Here is a 23157-nt window from a genome sequence, read left to right as displayed (position 1 = left end):
ACACTGGGCACAGTGCCTGATATATATAATGCATAAATAAATGTTAGCTTTTACTATTACTAGACTCAAATCTTGATTAGTCACATTAATGAACGAGTAATAAAATAAAAAACCTAGCAACACTGACACTGTATACTTTTATATATACAATCTTTGAATTTGTCATGATTTTTTAAAATTTATATTTAATTTTTGCCTAATGGTTCTGGCAATCTGCAAAACTTTAAACAACCTAATAAAGCCAAAATGTGAAGGACTGGGCTAGCAAATTAGCCCTTTGCTTAAAATTCTGCTCAACTGGCCAAGTGTAAATGCCAGTTTTGGCTCTCTTATTAATAAAAAGTCATAATAAATGAGGTGCCCCTTCTCTCTAAATATACGTTTGTTTAATCTTGGTCTGGATTGGAGGAAATAATTCAGTACTAGGTTTAAAAGGCCTCCTGGTGATGTTCGGAAGATGGCGGCATAGGAGGACGCTGGGCTCACCACGCATCCTGCTGATCACTTAGATTCCACCTACACCTGCCTAAATAACCCAGAAAAACACCAGAAGACTAGCAGAATGGAGTCTCCGGAGCCAAGCACAGACGAGAGGCCCACGGAAGAGGGTAGGAAGGGCGGAGAGGTGGTGCGCACTGCTCGGACTGGCGGGAGAGAGCCGGGGCAGAGGGGCAGCTTGTTGGCCAAGCAGAGCCCCCGAGTCTGGCTTGCAAAAGCGGAGGGGCCAGACAGAGTGTGTTCCAACAGCAAGCGGGACTTAGCATCTGGGAGGTCATAAGTTAACAGCTCTGCTCAGAAAGTGGGAAGGCTGGAGGACAAAGGGAGGGAGAGTTGCTGAGCCCTGGGATGACAGAGCTCAGTTTGGCGGGGAACAAAGGCGCTCACCAGCGCCATCTCCCTCACCCATCCCCCAGCCAAAATCCCAAAGGGAACCAGTTCCTGCCAGGGAACTTGCTTGCTCCACAAAAACACCCAACGCTGTGCTTCTGCGGAGCCACCCATCTGGCAGCGGGTCTGACTCTCTCCCACTGCCAGAGGGCCCCTCCTGAAGTGGAACACCTAAGGACAAGCAAGCTAAGCCTGCCCCTCCTGCCCCCGTGCACCTTGCCTACCCACCCCAGCTAATACGCCAGATCCCCAGCACCACAAGCCCGGCAGTGTGCAAGTAGCCCAGATGGGCCATGCCACCCCACAGTGAATCCCGAACCTAGGAGAGGGGAAGAGAAGGCACACACCAGTCTGACTGTGGCCCCAGAGGTGGGCTGGGGGCAGACATCAGGTCTGACTGCGGCCCCGCCCACCAACTGCAGTTATACACCACAGCACAGGGGAAGTGCCCTGCAGGTCCCCACCACTCCAGGGACTATCCAAAATGACGAAATGGAAGAATTCCCGTCAAAAGAATCTCCAGGAAATAACAACAGCTAATGAACTGACCAAAAAGGATTTAAATAAGATAACAGAAAGTGAATTTAGAAAAATAGTCATAAAATTAATCGCTGGGCTTGAAAACAGTATAGAGGACAGCAGAGAATCTCTTGCTACAGAGATCAAGGGACTAAGGAACAGTCAGGAGGAGCTGAAAAACACTGTAAACGAGATGCAAAATAAAATGGAAATGACCACGGCCCGGATTGAAGAGGCAGAGGAGAGAATAGGTGAACTAGAAGATAAAATTATGGAAAAAGAGGAAGCTGAGAAAAAGAGAGATAAAAATATCCAGGAGTATGAGGGGAAAATTAGAGAACGAAGTGATACACTAAAGAGAAATAATATACGCATAATTGGTATCCCAGAGGAGGAAGAGAGAGGGAAAGGTGGTGAAGGTGTACTTGAAGAAATAATAGATGAGAACTTCCCTGATTTGGGGAAAGAAAAAGGCATTGAAATCCAAGAGGCACAGAGAACTCCCTTCAGATGTAACTTGAATCGATTTTCTGCATGACATATCATAGTGAAACTGGCAAAATACAAGGATAAAGAGAAAATTCTGAAGGCAGCAAGGGATAAACGTGCCCTAACTTATAAAGGGAGACCTATAAGACTCGTGACTGATCTCTCTTTTGAAACTTGGCAGGCCAGAAAGGACTGGCACGAGGTCTTCAATGTGTTGAACAGAAAAAATATGCAGCCGAGAATCCTTTATCCAGCAAGTCTGTCATTTAGAATAGAAGGAGAGATAAAGGTCTTCCCAAACAAACAAAAACTATAGGAATTTGTCACCACTAAACCAGCCCTACAAGAGATCCTAAGGGGGATCCTGTGAGACAAAGTACCAGACACATCACTACAAGCATAAAACATACAGACATCACAATGACTCTAAACCCATATGTTTCAATAATAACACAATGTAAATGGATTAAATGCGCCCACCAAAAGACATAGGGTATCAGAATGGATAAAAAAACAAGACCCATCTATTTGCTGTCTACAAGAGACTCATTTTAGATCTGAGGACACCTTTAGACTGAGAGTGAGGGGATGGAAAACTATTTATCATGCTACTGGAAGCCAAAAGAAAGCTGGAGTAGCCATACTTATATCAGACAAACTAGACTTTAAATTAAAGGCTGGAACAAGAGATGAAGAAGGGCATTATATAATAATTACAGGGTCTATCCATCAGGAAGAGCTAACAATTAGAAGCGTCTATGCGCCAAATACGGGAGCCCCCAAATACATAAAACAATTACTCATAAACATAAGCAACCTTATTGATAAGAATGTGGCAATTGCAGGGGACTTTAACACTCCACTTACAGAAATGGATAGATCATCTAGACACACGGTCAATAAAGAAACAAGGGCCCTGAATGATACATTGGATTAGATGGACTTGACAGATATATTTAGAACTCTACATCCCAAAGCAACAGAATATACTTTCTTCTCGAGTGCACAGGGAACATTCTCCAAGATAGATCATATACTGGGTCACAAAACAGCCCTTCATAAGTTTACAAGAATTGAAATTATACCATGCATACTTTCAGACCACAATGCTATGAAGCTTGAAATCAACCACAGGAAAAGTCTGGAAAACCTCCAAAAGCATGGAGGTTAAAGAACACCCTACTAAAGAATGAATGGGTTAACCAGGCAATTAAAGAAGAAATTAAAAAATATATGGAAACAAACGAAAACTAAAAGACAACAATCCAAACTCTTTGGGATGCAGCGAAGGCAGTCCTGAGAGGAAAATACATTGCAATCCAGGCCTATCTCAAGAAACAAGAAAAATCCCAAATACAAAATCTAACAGCACACCTAAAGGAAATAGAAGCAGAGCAGCAAAGGCAGCCTAAACCCAGCAGAAGAAGAGAAATAATAAAGATCAGAGCAGAAATAAACAATATAGAATCTAAGAAAACTGTAGAGCAGATCAATGAAACCAAGAGTTGTTTTTTTGAAAAAATAAACAAAATTGACAAACCTCTAGCCAGGCTTCTCAAAAAGAAAAGGGAGATAACCCAAATAGATAAAATCATGAATGAAAATGGAATTATTACAACCAATCCCTCAGAGATACAAACAATTATCAGGGAATGCTATGAAAAATTATATGTCAACAAATTGGACAACCTGGAAGAAATGGACAAATTCCTAAACACCCACACTCTTCCAAACTCAATCAGGAGGAAATAGAAAGCTTGAACAGACCCATAACCAGTGAAGAAATTGAATCAATTATCAAAAATCTCCCAACAAATAAGAGTCCAGGACCAGATGGCTTCCCAGGGGAGTTCTACCAGACATTTAAAGCAGAGATAATACCTATCCTTCTCAAGCTATTCCAAGTAATAGAAAGAGAAGGAAAACTTCCAGACTCATTCTAGGAAGCCAGTATTACTTTGATTCCTAAACCAGACAGAGACCCAGTAAAAAAAGAGAACTACAGGCCAATATCCCTGATGAATATGGATGCAAAAATTCTCAATAAGATACTAGCAAATCGAATTCAACAGCATATAAAAAGAATAACTCACCATGATCAAGTGGGATTCATTCCTGGGATGCAGGGCTGGTTCAACATTCGCAAATCAATCAACGTGATACATCACATTAATAAAAGAAAAGATAAGAACCATATGATCCTGTCAATCGATGCAGAAAAGGCCTTTGACAAAATCCAGCACCCTTTCTTAATAAAAACCCTTGAGAAAGTCAGGATAGAAGCAACATACTTAAACATCATAAAAGCCATTTATGAAAAGCCCACAGCTAATATCATCCTCAATGGACAAAACCTGAGAGCTTTTTCCCTGAGATCAGGAACACGACAGGGATGCCCACTCTCACCGCTGTTGTTTAACATAGTGCTGGAAGTTCTAGCATCAGCAATCAGACAACAAAAGGAAATCAAAGGCATCAAAATTGGAAAAGATGAAGTCAAGCTTTCACTTTTTGCAGATGACATGATACTATACATGGAAAATCCGATAGACTCCACCAAAAGTCTGCTAGAACTGATACATGAATTCAGCAAAGTTGCAGGATACAAAATCAATGTACAGAAATCAGTTGCATTCTTATACACTAACAATCAAGCAACAGAAAGACAAATAAAGAAACTGATCCCATTCACAATTGCACCAAGAAGCATAAAATACCTAGGAATAAATCTAACCAAAGATGTGAAAGATCTGTATGCTGAAAACTATAGAAAGCTTATGAAGGTAATTGAAGAAGATATAAAGAAATGGAAAAACATTCCGTGCTCATGGATTGGAAGAATAAATATTGTCAAAATGTCAATACTGCCCAAAGCTATCTACACATTCAATGCAATCCCAATCAAAATTGCACCAGCATTCTTCTCGAAACTAGAACAAGCAATCCTAAAATTCATATGGAACCACAAAAGGCCCCGAATAGCCAAAGTAATTTTGAAGAAGAAGACCAAAGCAGGAGGCATCACAATCCCAGACTTTAGCCTCTACTACAAAGCTGTCATCATCAAGACAGCATGGTATTGGCACAGAAACAGACACATAGACCAATGGAATAGAATAGAAACCCCAGAACTAGACCCACAAACGTATGGCCAACTCATCTTTGACAAAGCAGGAAAGAACATCCAATGGAAAAAAGACAGTCTCTTTCACAAATGGTGCTGGGAGAACTGGACAGCAATATTCAGAAGGATGAAACTAGACCACTTTCTCACACCATTCACAAGAATAAACTCAAAATGGATAAAGGACCTGAATGTGAGACAGGAACCCATCAAAACCCTAGAGGAGAAAGCAGGAAAACATCTCTCTGACCTCAGCCGTAGCAATCTCTAACTCGACACATCCCCAAAGGCAAGGGAATTAAAAGCAAAAATGACTTACTGGGACCTTATGAAGATAAAAAGCTTCTGCACAGCAAAGGAAACAACCAACAAAACTAAAAGGCAACCAACGGAATGGGAAAAGATATTTGGAAATGACATATCGGACAAAGGGCTAGTATCCAAAATCTATAAAGAGCTCCCCAAACTCCACACCCGAAAAACAAATAACCCAGTGAAGAAATGGGCAGCAAACATGAATAGACACTTCTCTAAAGAAGACATCCGGATGGCCAACCGGCACATGAAAAGATGTTCAACGTCGCTCCTTATCAGGGAAATACAATCAAAACCACACTCAGATATCACCTCACGCCAGTCAGAGTGGCCAAAATGAACAAATCAGGAGACTATAGATGCTGGAGAGGATGTGGAGCAACAGGAACCCTCTTGCACTGTTGGTGGGAATGCAAATTGGTGCAGCCACTCTGGAAAACAGTGTTGAGGTTCCTCAGAAAATTAAAAATAGACCTACCCTATGACCCAGCAATAGTACTGCTAGGAATTTACCCAAGGGATACAGGAATACTGATGCATAGGGGCACTTGTACCCCAATGTTTATAGCAGCACTCTCAACCATAGCCAAATTATGGAAAGAGCCTAAATGTCCATCAACTGATGAATGGATAAAGAAATTGTGGTTTATATACACAATGGAGTACTACATGGCAATGAGAAAGAGCGAAATATGGCCCTTTGTAGCAACGTGGATGGAACTGGAGAGTGTGATGCTAAGTGAAATAAGCCATACAGAGAAAGACAGATACCATATGGTTTCACTCTTATGCGGATCCTGAGAAACTTAACAGAAACCCATGGGGGAGAGGAAGGAAAAAAAAAAGAGGTTAGAGTGGGAGAGAGCCAAAGCATAAGAGACTCTTAAAAAACTGAGAACAAACTGAGGGTTGATGGGGGGTGGCAGGGAGGGGAGGGAGGTGATGGGTATTGAGGGCACCTTTTGGGATGAGCACTGGGTGTTGTATGGAAACCAATTTGACAATAAATTTCATATATTGAATAAATAAATAAATAAATAAATAAATAAATAAAAGGCCTCCTGGTGGGCTATAAAGTATAACTGAAAGCAGATGATCAGATAATCACCAACAGCTTCTCACTATGTTTAATTTTATCAGTAAGAAACAAAATATAACCATGGATAATTCAATTAAAGCATAAAATATTTCTATAAAAGATATATGTTTGAGGCACCTAATTGCTCAGTCAGTTAACCATTGACTCATGACTGCAGCTCAGGTCATGACCTCACAATTCTTGAGATCAAGTCCCTCATTGGGTTTTGTGCTAACAGTACAGAGTTTGCTTGGGATTTTCTCTTCCTCTCCTTGCCCCTCCCCAGCTTGCACTCTCCCCCTCTCTCTCTCAAAAATAAATAAATAAACTTGGGGCGCCTGGGCGGCTCAGTAGGTTGAGCATCTGACTTCAGCTCAGGTCATGATCTCACAGTCTGTGAGTTCAGGCCCCGCATCAGGCTCTGTGCTGACAGCTCAGGGCTTGGAGCCTGCTTCAGATTCTGTCTCTCTCTCTCCCTCTGTCCCTCCCCTGCTCATGCTCTGTCTCTCTCTGTCAAAAATAAACATTAAACAAAAATTAAAAACATAAATAAATAAATAAACTAAAAAAAGATATATATTTGACTGTGTGATATATATTTTAGAGAAGAATTTAGAGATTAACCACAGAGAATTAGAACACTTAACCTGAGTGTATCTGAGGCGTCAATTTTTTTTTTTCAGGTCAACTCAAGGGGAGCATTGACCTTACAGTTTATTGATCAAAACTCCTCCTCAGTAGAGAAATTAGTCTTTGAGCTAGAGACAAATCCACTTTATCTTTCTCTTCTACCAGATTATAAATCTAATTTTATACTAAATTTCCAAAATACATTCTTCTCTGAAACCATTTGACTTTTAAAAGCTCAAAAATCATCATCACCAACAATTGTGTTTTCCAACCCTCTTTAAGTTGGGCAAAATTATTCCAAAAACTTTGTCATTATTGTTTTGAAATTGAGGAAGTCAGTCATCAAATATAGAGCATCAGGCTGAAGGTGCTGATATTGAGTTCCTGCATTTGCCAAGTGAAAGCTATCATTTCCCACTGTTTAGAACATCCAAAAAGTATGTCAATGCGTTCATATGATGAACAGTTTCTGATTTTGTCCTTTTAAGTAGTTTATCAATACCTTTAAATAGCATTCAAGCAAATCTTGACAGTTATAACAAAGACTATAGCATACATCAAATCAATGTTCAACTTATAAATGCAGAGTCAGAACAGCAAAATACTCTGTCACCTAAAATACAATTACTTGGGAATCATATAGATGAATAGCTGTAGTTTAATTATTCCACATCTATATTATCCAAATGAAAAAAAAATACTGTGACTCATGCTTTGGTAATCACAAGCATTTGTTTTACTTAAATGTTTTTATAACTTGTATAGCAGATACTGTCCTAAAGAAAAATTATGTATATTTCATTTATTCATTAGTAATAGCTTATGTTTTAGCAGTCATAAAAAAGATCATCTTACAAATTTTATTTCATAAATAAAACCCCTAGAAATGATCTATCCTACCACAATCTTAACATTTCTAAACCAAGCACACCTAGAATGTATAGAGACCAAACAATGGAGATTATTATGGGTCCAAGGAAAAGAAGTTTGAGAAAAAAAAAATAAAAACCTCTCAAACCAGTTAAAAATCTCTAAGCAATCATCACTCTAGCAATTCTGATCAAAGGCCAATATTGATTTTTGTTAAAAGTTATTGAAATTTATTTTTATAGGTCTGTGCTTATTATTTTTCCATTAAATACAAATTTATAGGGCATTACAATCTCAAGGAAAAAAAACCATGGTGTACACTTCTGTGTTACAGTGGGTCAAGACATGCACACCAGCTCTGAACAGGCAGAAACCACTAAATCACTTCCTATGAACAGACAACTTTGGAATTGCATTGCTACTAAATTGTTTCCATAAAAAGAAACAATATTAATGCCTGAATTTCCATACCTTGATCTATAAAAAACAGTTCCAAATGGGCATGTCTCTATCTCCCTGTCCTTGAGTGAATGGTCATCTACCCCATTTACTGGCATTCAGCTTTGGACATACTATCCCTCCTCCACATCAGCTCCTCTTTTTTCTAACCTCTGGGTGTGTGTGTGTGTGTGTGTGTGTGTGTGTGTGTACACAGACACACACATACTCAGGCAATTCTTCCACTTAAAGGGCATAGTTATTTCTGTGCCTCTCACCTCATATTCACATTTCTCTTCTCATGCCTCCTAGCTATCATGCACCAGTGGAACAATATATTTGTTGGTGGTTAAACATATGTTACTGGATTCAAACAGCTTCTATTAGATACAAATTCTGTGGCTTCTTACTTATGTGACCTTGGAAAGTTGTTTAACATTTCTGAACCTGTATTTCCTTAACCTAAAAAGAGAGATAATCATAAGACCTGAGTCATAGGACTAAAAATTGTCAAGAAAAAATTAGATAGTACTTGACACAATTAAGTGTTCCCACTACTATTATTATTATGACTTTCTAGAAATCCGTTGCAAAAATCAACATACTTACTTTCATTTCTAAATTTTTGAGAAGCAAGTGTTACTCTTCTGTATTGGACAGAGTTAAGTAAATGTTTGAAAACTTTTCTGTTTTTTTTAAATCAGGCTATGAGGGAAAAAGAGTCTTGAAATAAAAACAGAATAACTTAATATTGTTTTAGAATTATCATAGATCCTCCCCTGCCTGACAAAACATCTAATATTGGTTATTTTGTAACAACCATTAGGAAGAGTCAGAAAACCATCAGAAATTATCAGTCCAAAATCAAAAGCTTTCTTTTAAATGCTCTTCAGAGAACTACACTAAATCACTTATAAGACTATCTCACTTTGAGTAATTTTTGGGTTCCTATTATGATTTTTACCCTAAAATTTCTAAATTGTGTGTTAAAAACTATATGGTAGCAATCTTAAGGGAAAAACTTAGTATTGCCACTTGAATATTTCCCATTTATGTTATAAATGAGCTCTTCCTGAAGTACACTCACTTTATACCATTTTAGTATTATTTAAAAGTATGCATAATTTATAAAAAAATAAGAATTTATTTTGTCAATATGTATAATTTTGATAACAGGCTGAAAAGAACTATAATTACTTAAATAACAGACAAATCTAATTATGCATAAGAAAAAATTGAAACAAAATACAAATAGCATAAATATTTACTATTTGTAGAGTCTTCAACATTCTAGTCTAACAATGTACATAATAAGAGACAGCAGTTATTTTTTAAGGCCCTTAGAAACTTAAATCTTAATAAAGAGAGAGGTACAATTGTTCTTACTTTGATAGAAATTCTGAATGGAGTTTCTTTTTGAATATACTTTTGGAGGAGGGGTAGAAGAACAAGAAAGCAAAGAATAAATAGCAGTACTGTAACTGCATATCACCCAAAATGAAACTAACTTCCTGATCTGTTCAATCTAATCAGGAATTTAACCAAAGTTATTAAGCTGGTCTTTCAAATTTTACAATTGTTATACTGGACTTGAGACTCTGAGCAACTCAAATGTTACTCTGAAATATCAGAATATATATGGATAATAATGAGGCAAGAAGCTCATAAAATAAAGTTCAAAGGCAATATAAAAAGTTCTCTTTATGTTTTCAACCTAAACTTGTCCAAAAAATGTAAAGTTAAGTATTCTACCTGAAAACTGTCTGAACATACCCACACACGGTGACCAGAGAAGATAAAGTTCAAAGTTCAAGGTTCCTGTGATTTCACATAAGCTTCAGTTTAATTTTTTTTTTAGTGTTTATTTATTTTTGAGAGAGAGAGAGAGAGAAACAGTGCTAGCAGGGGAGGGGCAGAGAGAGGGAAACACAGAATCCAAAGCAGGCCCCAGGCTCTGAGAGGTCAGCACAGAGCCCCATGCGGGGCTTGAACCCACGAATCGTGAGATCATGAACTGAGCCAAAGTGGGACACTCAACCCACTGAGCCACCCAGGCACCCCCAGAACCTTCAGTTTTATCCCAAACCCACTTAGGGGGTAAATAAACAAAACAAAAATAAACAATAACAGTGAAAACATGGAATAGCTGCTGCTCTAAAGCTCAGAAGAGGGATGCAGTTCCTACATCCTACATCCTGAACTCACACATAAGAAATGTGCTACTTACTGTTAGCTTTTCCCTTGAGTTGTGAAAAACAGGCACTTTCATTTATCATGGATATACACTCAGCTTTCACCCCAGTTTACCCTATTGCTCCCCACAGCTGCTGATATATTATTCTAAATTAAAAGCACATGAATCCAGTGGGGACCTGTCCTATCATTTTAAGAAGCAGCAACTGGAGGGGTGCCTGGGTGGCTCAGTGGGTCCTACTTCAACTCAAGTCATGATCTCAAGGTTCCTGGGTTCGAGCCCCATGTCTGGCTCTTTGCTGGTAGCTCAGAGCCTGGAGACTGCTTCAGATTCTGTGTCTCCCTCTCTGTCTGCCCCTCAGCTGCTCACGTTCTGTCTCTCTCTCTCTCTCTCTCTCAAAATAAGTAAATAAATAAATAAATAAATAAACATTAAAAAAAAAAAGCAAGTGGAGTCTGCCTCTACACAAGAAGCCACTTATTTTTTAGTTCCATTTTTAGTTCTCAATATAGTTGACGCAGTTAGAAATATTACAAGTAAAATCTTTTGAAAAAACAAAAAAGAAAAAAATCAAAATAAGGGGCAATATGGAAGGAAAAAACAGGCCCCTTGTCACATTAAAGTTAAAAAAACCCCACAACTTTGCATCATTGTTCCCAAAATCCCCTCCCATTCTGCCTAGTTCTAACACTTTTTAGGCTGAATTTAAACACCCTCTCCCACACATTGGCAATATAACTCTCTGATTAAAGGGGTCTCACTTCAAAAATAATCACAATGCCTAAATAGGCCTCCACTCAATTATCTTCAGTTAGCAAGTTCTGCATCCTTACAGAACTGCACTCCTGCCCTTGATCTCAGTACCTAGAAGCACAAATGGCAAATTTCCCACTCCAGAAACTCACCAGTGTGTGATTTTACTTGCCTTCTTCCCCTAACCTTAAAGACCCTAAGCCACCATCTCCCATCTACCAAAACTCAGTAGCCTTCTTTTTCCTTCAAAGAAGAAATGTGGTTCTAACATAAGGCAAACAAAGCTAAACCCCATGGAAAAAGGAAATCGATGCAACAAAGAGAAGAAACAGAAGAAGGGGAGGAGGGGTGGAAGATGTGTGTGTCTTCTGAAAAAACAGCTGCCAGAGGAACTTCAATTTAAGGGTTCTGGGGCAGAAGGAGACTGGTATGTAGGAAAACAAAGTGGTCTCCCCACCCTCCTTACCGCCGTAGAACCAGAGGAAGATGCAATATACACACGGATCACCATCCTGGGAACGATGGCCGGCCGCTGTTGTTTGGGTCCTGCAAAGGGCTAGAGAGCAGCTGCCGCAAAGGCTGGAATCCAGCTAGAGGTGGAACAGAGGTTGGAAGAGAAGGGTGGGGGAAGTTAGAAAGGGAAATTGCCAGAGACCCGCCTCCTCCCTTGACTGCTTTCACTGAGCTAAGAACACTGCAGTCTCAGCCCCAAAGCCCGGAAAACACAGGCTCATTTGCATCATTTCTATTTTTTTTTATTAGGGAATCTCGAATAACACCGCGAGATCTGTTGAAACATTTACTTTTTACTATTCTCTCCCCGAGAAGAGGTAGAGGAGAAAGAAAAAAACAAAAGAAAGGGTTGAATTAAATTATATTAAAATGAAGGACATTTTCCCACAGAAACTAAAAGTTCTGTGCATAACTTCCTGGTCAGAAATGTATGCAAATAAGACAGACCTTTCTTGAAATAAGAGGCTGTATGTTGAATACAGACACTGGTAAGAAAGCCCATGCCTTCCAAGCCTTGTGCATTTTAAGACTCCTATTATGTAGTGATTATCTAATGTTAGTTGGTAGCAGAAATTAGGCACTGAAGAAGTAACCAATGACACAGAAGGTTTAAGAAGTTTCAGGTTTCTCTAAGCCCAGAAACGGCAGGACTAGTTTTCTTTCTGTTTCGTTTTTTGTTATGATAGGGAATCCTGTCTCTGTGAAAATTCACAGGAGGCCTGACTGGCAAACTCAATAATGGAGGAAGAAATTGCAAACAATAACAAAATTGAAAATACAGTGGAAGAAAGTGAATGACTTTTTGCTTTGTTTTGTTTTTTTTTTTAACTGACTGAAGAAAGGGAGTTTGAATCGTATGTTGCAGAGATGTTTAAATGATGAACAGAGAAAATAAACGGTTATTTATAACTCTAGGGAAATGAATAAACAATTGATAATGTCTAGAGAGGGACCCTGTACTTCAGAGTGTAATTTCATTATCCCAGATTATGTCATATGAACAGAAATAAGAAACTTGCAAGATGAATAAGAGTAAGGTGAGGTAGTCACTTATCTGTCCTACTTCTTTCCTTTTCCTTTGCAGTTTTTCCTCCCTCTCCATTCTAGTGGTGTAATCACCTTTGTCCAGGTTCATTCATTGTAATACCTTCCTAACTGTTCCCTATTCACAGGTTCTCCCTTCTTCAATCTATGTGATCCATACAACAACCTTGAAGGGTGGATATTATAACAATTTTACAGATGAAGAAACTGAGACTCAGGAAAATAAGTAATTTTCCCAATGTCATATAGCTGGTAAATTCCAGAGTCAGTACTAGACCTTAAGTCAACCAACTTCAAAGGCCACCCTCTTGCCCATCCTGTATCACATTGACCAGAATAAGGAAAGTACTCAATAATAGTTAGCTATCTTTCCTTCTAAAATATTACTTTCATACAGGGCACCTGGGTGGCTCAGTTGGTTGAGTGTCCGACTTCGGCTCAGGTCGTGATCTCACAGTTCGAGCCCCACGTCAGGCTCTGCGCTGACAGTTCAGAGCCTGAAGCCTACTTCAGATTCTGTGTCTGCCTGTCTCTCTGCCCCACCCCTGCTCATGCTCTGACTCTCTCTCTCTCTCTCTCTTTCAAAAATAAACACTAAAAAATTTAAAATATTACTTTCATATATCACTAAACATAGCTCTCCATAGACTATCAAATCAAACCTAAATTCTGTTTCTAAGGAGCTCCTTCCATAATCTGGCCCTACACTAGCCATAGTCTTATCCCTTCCTCCTCCAAACTAACTTCCCTACATAATCATTGTTGACTCCCCATTGAAATCACCATATTTATTCTCATTTTCATGCATTTTCTGTTTTTCTCTCATTCTTCACTTTTCCCCCACACCCTTTTACTCTTTTCTGTCCTCCTCATGTATCTAACTCCTTCTCTAGATACAACTCAAAATCATTATACAAATGATCAGACAGAAATAAGTCAGGGTGATAAGCCACTTTCATTGTTGTCTAATTCAGGGTGACTGTTATTGTGCTTCCCAGTCCACAGGATAGGAAAATCTTCATTCAAGTTTTGATTTGGCAAAATGTACACAATTTTTCATATACATATATCGCCCAGACTCCTGTCTCTTAGTGGTCAACATGTATTCTATTTGGACATTTTGACCCATAGTCTCTTTTGAATTGAAAAAATAAAAAGAAAGAAAGAAAAACTCTTGTACTTATTCTATATACTCATAAAATAAATTTACATCTGCAGAGAACTGGATGGCAGAATGAATAATGAGTTCAGTTTATCTGAAACTCTCAGGAATGGGAAGATGGAATTCCTGGTATTCCTGGTATTCCTGGTATTTAATGAATTTTAAATCCAGATATATTAATCTAAGTGAAAATTTCACCAATAAACAAAATCTGTTGTCCCTTATTAACAATACTTGGGATACATGAGGGGACCGGCTTTACCAATATTTTTATCCTAGAAATTAACATTATAGATTATATTAGACTTACACCTTACTATATTCAACCATCCCTGGAATGTATATTCTAGAATAGACATTTTTGCTTCATTTTAATCTTATATAAAGTAGTTCCCCAAATCATTTCAATATAATTGTATTGGAAAGACTATGGCCTGATTAAAGTAAGATAGATCAAAGAATTTTCAAACAGTATTTGTGACTTATTGCCATAAGATATCATTTATTTATTTATTTATTTATTTATTTATTTATTTATTTATATTTGTAAAATATAATTTATTGTCAAATTAGCTTACATACAACACCCAGTGCTCATCCCAACAAGTGCCCTCCTCAATGCCAATCACCCATTTTCCCTCTTTCCACCCCCATCCACCCTCAGTTTGTTCTCTGTATTTAAGTGTCTCTTGAGGTTTGCCTCCCTCCCTCTCTGTTTGTAACTATTTTTACCCTTCCCTTCCCCCATGGTCTTTTGTTAGGCTTCTCAAGATCCACATATGAGTGAAAACACATGATATCTGTCCTTCTGACTGACTTATTTCACTCAGCATATGTGTACAATGGAATACTACTTGGTAATGAGAATTAAATCATGCCATTTGCAGCAACATGGATGGAACTGGAAATCTACCGATTTATTAACCAAATGTTAGTATTTTTCAAAATTTATAAAATAAGTTCATGCTGTGTTCAGAAAATTTAGCAAATATTGGAAAGAAAGAAAGTATCTGGAGATAACCATCTTTAATACATTGATGCAAGCCCTTCTAAGTCTAGTCAGGGATAGATGAGAGTGGGTGTGAAGGGTTGAGAGAAGTGGCAAGAAGGAAGAGAGTAAACACATTTTAAAAATTATCGTAGGATACATACTATTTTGTAAATTACTGTTTTTCACTTACAAAGTATTTGAAAAATTATCCCATGTCAGGAAATATTATTCCACATGATTTTTAATGGTTTTACATGGTTCCATTTCACAAACATACCAAAAGTTATTTATCCAGTTCTGCACTATTGGACATGTTGCTTGTTTTCAATTATTCTATATTGTAGTTAATGCTGCAGTATATGTTTATCTACAAATTTTTGTCCACACCTCTAATAATTATTTTGGAATAAATTCTTACATGTGGAATTGCTGGCAAACTAGATAGGCACTCCAGCCTATTAAAATGTTATCATTTGGGCCCAGCATTGCCCTGGTCTATGCTGGAAAAGAATGTTGATTTCCTTGAGGAACTATCTGATGTTACCCCAATCACAAGAATGGAGCTGTGGAGGTATGAGTAGAGATTTTATGACTTTGGTCTTAGATATTGAAGTCTAACGACACTTCTTAGCAGGTTTTACTCCCCTCTCCTCCCTCACTGAGTTTTCTGATATAAGTTCCTAACCTTAGCACTTTTCTGATATGCAGGTAAGTTCCTACAAATGCTTCTCTGTCCCAAATCCCCTTTGCCGAGCCAGATACTCATACTAGTAATGGTGTCAGAATGAGTACACCACTACTCAAAATATATATTTTGGTTCCCTGTTTTGAATTTTTAGGCCAACTGCTGAGCTGGAGGGTATAGGATAGTTTCAGTGAGCTGTACACACAGTGATAAAATTGGAGTATAGGTGAAAAGATAGAATAAGAAGACAGGATTGAGGATATCTGTGATATGGGAGAGTTACATAACAGGAGTCTCATAATTTCTGGTAGAAATGGATCATGCATCTTGCATAGGGTAAGAGCTAGAAGACATCTCATTCAGAAATTCTACCTCAATTTCAATCTCCATATTTCCTCCCTCTCAAACGTTTTCACTATATTCCACTGGGGGTTCTGTTTATGATGAGAAAACTCTTCTACATATTCAACCTTTTCCCCATTCTTTCTACCTCCTTGCCTGAACTGATACTTGTTTCTTCAGGGCAGCACTTTCCCTTCTCAAGTAGAGACTACTTATGCTGTCACACCCCATTCCGGGTTGGGAGTCTTCAGGCGGGTTATCTTCAGGAGAGAAGGTCTGCCTAGAAGCTTCATTTTCCTATGCAGCAAATGGCCCATGGGAAAAAGCAGCTCTAATTTATCACTGAATTCTTTGGATTTGTAATCCATCCCCTTTTCTTACCCTGGTAATTCCTCACTCTTTTGACTAGGTCTTTGATATTTTTAAGAAGATTTTGTAAAGTGTCTTGTAACATTTAAATTGCCTTTTGCAAGAAGGTTGTTCCAGATCACCCAGTCCATTATTGACAAAAGCAGAAAATTTCCTATTTTTAAACTTTTGAGAAAGTGAAAATATTATTTAGCCCATAATACAAAAAGAAGACTACAAAATCACAATTAAGAAATAGTGAAATAGATGGAAAACATTACCATGTCAGCTTTTTTAAACTTTACATTTAACATTCATCAGTATTTTACTTCACTTGAAAACAATTTGCAGTTTAGATTTTTCTCCTACAGCAGCAGAATTCGCAAATATACATAATGGTTGTAGAGAAATCACTGTCAAGCATAATTTAATGACTTACTTGGTGCTAAATGATTTTAAAATTAAAAACAAAGTTATAGGGGCACCTGGGTGGCTCAGTCAGTTGCGCGTCCGACTTCAGTCCAGGTCATGATCTCACGGTTCATGGGTTCAAGCCCCGCATCGGGCTCTGTGCTGACAGCTCAGGGCCTGGAGCCTGCTTTGAATTCTGTGTCTCCCTCTCTCTCTGCCCCTTCCATACTCACGCTCTGTCTCTCTCTGTCTCTCAAAAATAAACATTGAAAAAAATTAAAAAAAAACAAAGTTATAAAATATTAATATTTTATTTAACATTTATATTTGAGTAAGAAGATAGGTACATTTGAATTTTTAAAAATTTTGATACACTGTGGAGTGGTGTTTCCAAAATAAGAGTGCCTAGGTTTTTAAGTGTTCAAACAGTGTTTGAACAGTGTTCATCAAACAGTGTTGGATGAAACCACCAACAATGTTATTCAGTGATGCCCTGGTCTCCATGCTTCCATCTGCTCTGGCAGGTGGAAGATTAAGAATATATCTTTTCTTTATTAACAGACAACACATTAACACATACATATCTAAATTTAAAAAAATATTGCACTTTGGAGGACTTACTGTTGTTTTCTCCAAGTGTCACCATCAATGGCATTATCTGCAGTGGAAACAGAGTAGGTTAAATAACAGAGAATTGTGCTTAGGAGTTCTAAGCCTGTTTCAGTCACCTGCTACATGGTGATGTGCATCAGCAGGAACTTTAGGACTTGGTGCCAGAAGACATCTTGGAAGTACTGGGTCCAAAGTTCTGATCTCATCCAAGATGTTATGACCATAGTTGTAGCAGCTACAGGGTGCCACACACCCATGAAAAATAAATGTTCTGTGCTTGAAAAAGCAACGCTTAAAGATAATTTTTTTTATCAGCACTATACAGAATTGCAGCAGAGAGGTAGAACGCTATTTTATCCATTGTCCTTGAGCAGTAACAAAAAAAAGGTCTCAGGGAACTGAACAGAACTCCAGGCAAGAACAACAACTATTTCTAAACCCTGCTGATACTTGCCATAAGGGCTACTGGCCCATTAATCTTTCACTGGGTGTCACTGATTCCAGAAGAGTAGTGAGTCAACCTGTGAGGATAACTCCATTAGCATCACAAAGAGATGAAATGGTCTAGGTTGGAGGGTGCTTTTCCAAGTATTAGTTCTTCCAAATGAGGCCTGCTTTCAGATCCCTTCCTTACACACGTATACACACCACACCATACCACAATTCCACAATTTAAGGAATCAAAGATCCGAAAAGGACCTCAGAGATCAAATTCCCAGCTCCTTCCACATCCTGACAATAACAACAAGTAGTCATCTAGGCATTAATTGCAAACACCTCCAGTTACAGTAAACTCACAATTCCTGAACCATTCCTATACTGTTTTTGTTCAAGGTAAAATTTTAGAATTTTTTTCTGAGGTTTAGCTGAGCAGTTTCTTTTTATGTTCCTTTGATACTAATAATTCATAGTTATCAACTCATTTCTCTTCTTGTGAAAGCCTTTGCAATAGGAAGCCTTCTCTCCTCCAAGTTAATATTTCCAGTTTCTCTAACCAGTCTTTTTTTTTTAACTATCCTTAATATGCTGTAATGTCCAGAGTCTTTCCTCTAAATAATGTTCCAGTTTGTCAATTTCTCTCTTCTGCAGAAGGTGGTCCCCAAAACTAAATGTCTTGTTCCAAGTATGATATGACTACCATGGTGTAGAGTACTGAGGGATCCTCATTCTGGACCATGTGTTTCTCTTTTAGTCCTCCTGCATGATGAGGAATGGCTTTTATCATTGCCATAATTTTTAACATACATATATATTTTTAAACATATATATATTATATTTAATTTTTATAAGGTGTATTTTTGAGAGAGAGACAGGGATGGCAGAGAGAGAGGAATACACAGAATCCGAAGCAGGCTCTAGGCTCTGAGCTGTCAGCACAGAGCCCAATGTGGGGCTCATCCTCAAGAACCACAAGATCATGATCTGAGCCAAAGTCAGACACTTAACCGACGGAGCCACCCAGGTGCCCCGACACACCTGTTAATATATTAAGAGCTCTTTTGGATATGTTGTTTAGGTGAATATTTGTGCAAAACTTTTGCACATTTTTTTATCTGTTTGTCTTGTTTGTTTCTATTCCAAATAGCAGCCTTACTACACATTTTTTTAAGTTTTAATTTAAATTTCTTCTTAGTAAACATATAGTGTAGCGTAATATTAATTTCAGGTATACAATATAGTGATTCAACACTTACATACAACACTCTGCACTGATCAAAAGTTCCCAGCTTAATCCCCATCATTTATATAATCCATACCCACCCACCTCTCTTCTGGTAACCATCTGTTTGTTTTCTATAGTCAAGAGTCTGTTTCCTGGTTTGCCTCTTTTTTTCCCCTTTTGCTCATTTGTTTTGTTTCTTAAATTACACATATGAGTGAAATCATATGGTATTTGGCTTTCTCTGACTTATTTCACTTAGCATAATACTCTATAGCTCTATCCATGTTGTTGCAAATGGCAAGATTTCATTCTTTTCTATGTCGAGTAATATTCCATGGTATTTGTGTATATATATAACATATATACATACCACATCTTCGTTATCCACTCATGGACACGGGCTGTTTCCATAAATGGGCTAGTGTAGATAATGCTGCTTTAAATATTGGGGTTTGTGTATCTCTTTGAACTAGTATTTTTGTATTCTTTGGGTAAATACAGTGTAGTGCAATTGCTGGGTCATAGGGTAGTTCTATTTTTAACTATCTGAGGAATGCCCATACTGTTTTCCAGAGTGGCTGCACAACTCTGCATTCCCACCAACAGGGCAAGAGGGTTCCCCTTTCTCCACATCCTCACCAACACCTGTTATTTATGGTGTGTTTTTTAAACTTTATTTATTTTGAGAGAGAGAGACAGACAGACAGACAGACAGATGTGGGGCTTAACCGACTGAGCCACCCAGGCACCCCTCTTATGTTGTTGATTTTAGCCATTCTGACAGGTGTGAGGTGATACCTCATTGTAGTTTTGATTTCCATTTCCCAGATGATCAGTGATCATGAACATCTTTTCATGTGTCCGTTGGCCATCTGTATGTCTTCTCTGGGAAAATGTCTATTCTGTCCATTGTTAATTGGATTATTCATTTTTTGACTGTTGAATTTTATAACATCTTTACATATTTTGGGTACTATCCCTTATCAGATATGTCATTTGTAAATACCTTCTCCCTTTCCCTAGGTTGCCTTTTAGTTTTGTTGACTGTTTCCTTTGGTGTGCAGAAGCTTTTTATTTTGATGAAGTCCCAATACTTTATTTTCCCTTGTCTTAGGAGGCATAGCTTGTAAGAAGTTGTACAGCCAATGTCAAGGAGGTTACTGCCTGTGTTCTCCAGGATTTTTAATAGTTTCATGCCTCACATTTAGGTCTTTAATCCATTTTAAATTTGTTTTTGTGTACAGTGTAAGAAAGTTGTACAGTTTCATTCTTTTGCATGTTGCTGTCAAGTTTTCCCAACACCATTTGTTGAAGAGACATTGTTTTTTTCCATTGGATATTCTTTCCTGCTCTTTCGAAGATTAATTGACCATATAGTTGTGGGTAAATTTCTGGATTTTCTATTTTGTTCTATTGATCTATGTGCCTATTTTTGTGCCAGTACCATACTGTTTTTATTACTACACCCTTGTAATACAACTTGAAGTCTGGAATTGTGTTGTCTCCAGCTTTGTTTTTCTTTTTCAAGATTCCTTTGGCTATTTAGCGTCTTTTCTGTTTCTGTATAAATTTTAGAATTGTTCTAGCTCTGTGAAAAATTTTCATAGGGATTGCATTAAATGTGTAGATTGCTTGGGGTAGTATACATATTTTAAGAATATTTGTTCTTCTGAGGCACCTGGGTGAACAAAGGATGAGAGATCACAACCAACACTGTCGAAATACAAACAATAATAAAAGACTAATATGAACAATTAAATCCCAACAAATTGGGCAATCTGGAAGAAAGGGACAAATTCCTAGAAACATGTATAAAAGCTGAAACAGGAAGAAATAGAAAATTTGAACAGACTCCTAACCAGTAAAACAAAAATGTATCAATAATAAAAAATCTCCCAACAAAGAGTCCAGGGCTGAATAGCTTTCCAGGGGAATTCTACCAAATATTTAAAAAAGAGTTAACACTTATTTTTTGAAGCTGTTCCCAAAAACAGAAATGGAAGGAAAACTTCCAAACTCATTCTATGAGTACAGCATTTCCTTGATTCCAAAACCAGACAAAGACCTCACTGAAAAGAACTACAGACAAATTTCCTTCATGAACGTGGATGCAAAAATCCTCAACAAGATACTAACAAACCTGATCCAACAATACAGTTAAAGAATTATTCACCATGATCAAGTAGGATTTATTCCTGGGATGCAGATCTCATTCAATATCCACAAATCAATATCTGCAAATCAACCAATGTGATACATCACGTTAATAAAAGAATGGATAAGAACCACATGATCCTCTCAATAGATGCAGAAAAATCATTTGACAAAATACAGTATCCTTCTTTATAAAAAAACATCAAGAAAGTGGGGATAGAAGGATCATACCGCAACATCATAAAGGCCATATATGAAAGACCCACCACTAATTATGATCCGCAATGGGGAAAAACTGAGAGCTTTCCCCCCTAAGGTCAGGAACATGACAAGGATGTCTACTTTACTCTCACTAGTGTTATTCAACATAGTGTTGGAAGTCCTAGCCTCAGCAATCATACAACACAAAGAAATAAAAAGTATCCAAATCGACAAGGAGGAAGTCAAACTTACACTCTTTGCAGAAGACATGATACTCTACATGGAAAACCCAAAGACTGTACCCAAAAAACTGCTAGAACTGATACATGAATTCATCAAAGTTACAGGATATAAAATCAGTGTTTAGAAATCTGTTGCATTTCTATGCAACAATAATGAAGCAGAAGAAGGAGAAATCAAGGAATCGATCCCATTTACAGTAACACCAAAAATCATAAAATACCTAGGAATAAACCTAATTGAAGCGGTTAAAAAACTATACACTGAAAACTATATAAAGCTTATAAAAATGAAAAAGAAACAAAAATTGGAAAACCAGTCCATGTTCATGGATTAGAAGAACAAATATTGTACTACAATTTGGGCAGTATCGATACTACCTAAAGCAATCTACATATTCAATGTAATCCCTATCAAAATAACACCGACTTTCTTCACAGAGCTAGAACAAACAATCTTAAAATATTTATGGAAGCAGAAAAGACCCTTAATAGCCAAAGCAATCCTGAAAAAGAAAATCAAAGCTGGAGGCATCACAATTCCAGACTTCAAGATGTATTACAAAGCTGTAATCATCAAGACAGTATGGTACTGTCACAAAAACAGACAAATAGATCAATTGAACAGAATAGACAACCCAGAAATGGACACTCAAATGTATGGTCAACTAACCAATGACAAAGCAGGAAAGAATATCGATTGGAAAAAAATAGGCTCTTCAGAAAATGGTACTGGGAAACCTGGACCAGATATGCAGAGAATGGACCTGGATGACTTTCTCACACCATACACAAAAATAAACTCAAAATGGATGAAAGGCCTAAATGTAAGACAGGAAGTCATCAAAATCCTAGAGGAGAAAACAGGAAACAACCTCTTTGACATTGGTCACAGAAACTTCTTACCTAACATGTCTCCAGAGGCAAGGGAAACAAAAGCAAAAATGAACTTTTGGGACCTCATCAAGATAAAAACCTTTTGCACAGAGAAGGAAAGAATCAACAAAACTAAAAGGCTACCAACAGAATTGGAGGAGATATTTGCAAATGACATATCACGGAAAGGGTTAGTGTCTAAAATCTATAAGAACTTATCAAACTCAGCACCCAAAGAAACTAATCCAGTGAAGAAATGGGAAAAGACATGAATAAACATTTTTCCAAAGAAGACATCCAGATGGCTAATAGACACATAAAAAATGCTCAACATGACTCATCATCAGGGAAATACAAATCAAAATCACAATGAGATACCACCTACCACCTGTCAGCATGGCTAAAATGAACAACTCAGGCAACAACAGTTGTTGGTGAGGATGCAGAGAAAGAGGAACCCTTTTGCACTACTGGTGGGAATTCGAACTGGTGCTACCACTCTGGAAAACAGTATGGTGGTTCCTCAAAAAATTAAAAATAGAACTACCCTACGACCCAGCAATTGCACTACTAGGTATTTATCCAAAAGATTAAAAAATGCTGATTCGAAGGGGCACA

The 23157-nt window shown here is 37.7% G+C and overlaps 1 protein-coding gene across 1 annotated transcript in view; it reads right to left on the bottom strand.

Annotated features, from left to right (window-relative positions):
• SH3BGRL (SH3 domain binding glutamate rich protein like) overlaps window positions 1-11991 on the bottom strand; it is a 103821-nt gene extending 91830 nt beyond the window's left edge. Inside the window, exon 1 of the mRNA XM_049644709.1 lies at window positions 11765-11991. Coding sequence (XP_049500666.1) covers window positions 11765-11809 — 45 coding nt within the window. The 5' untranslated portion in view covers window positions 11810-11991. The remainder of the gene's footprint in view (window positions 1-11764) is intronic.
• Window positions 11992-23157: the final 11166 nt, after the last annotated feature.

The sequence above is a fragment of the Panthera uncia genome, chromosome X, assembly GCF_023721935.1.
Source record: "Panthera uncia isolate 11264 chromosome X, Puncia_PCG_1.0, whole genome shotgun sequence".
Lineage (NCBI taxonomy): Eukaryota > Metazoa > Chordata > Mammalia > Carnivora > Felidae > Panthera > Panthera uncia.
This window is presented reverse-complemented; position numbering and strand designations above follow the sequence as displayed.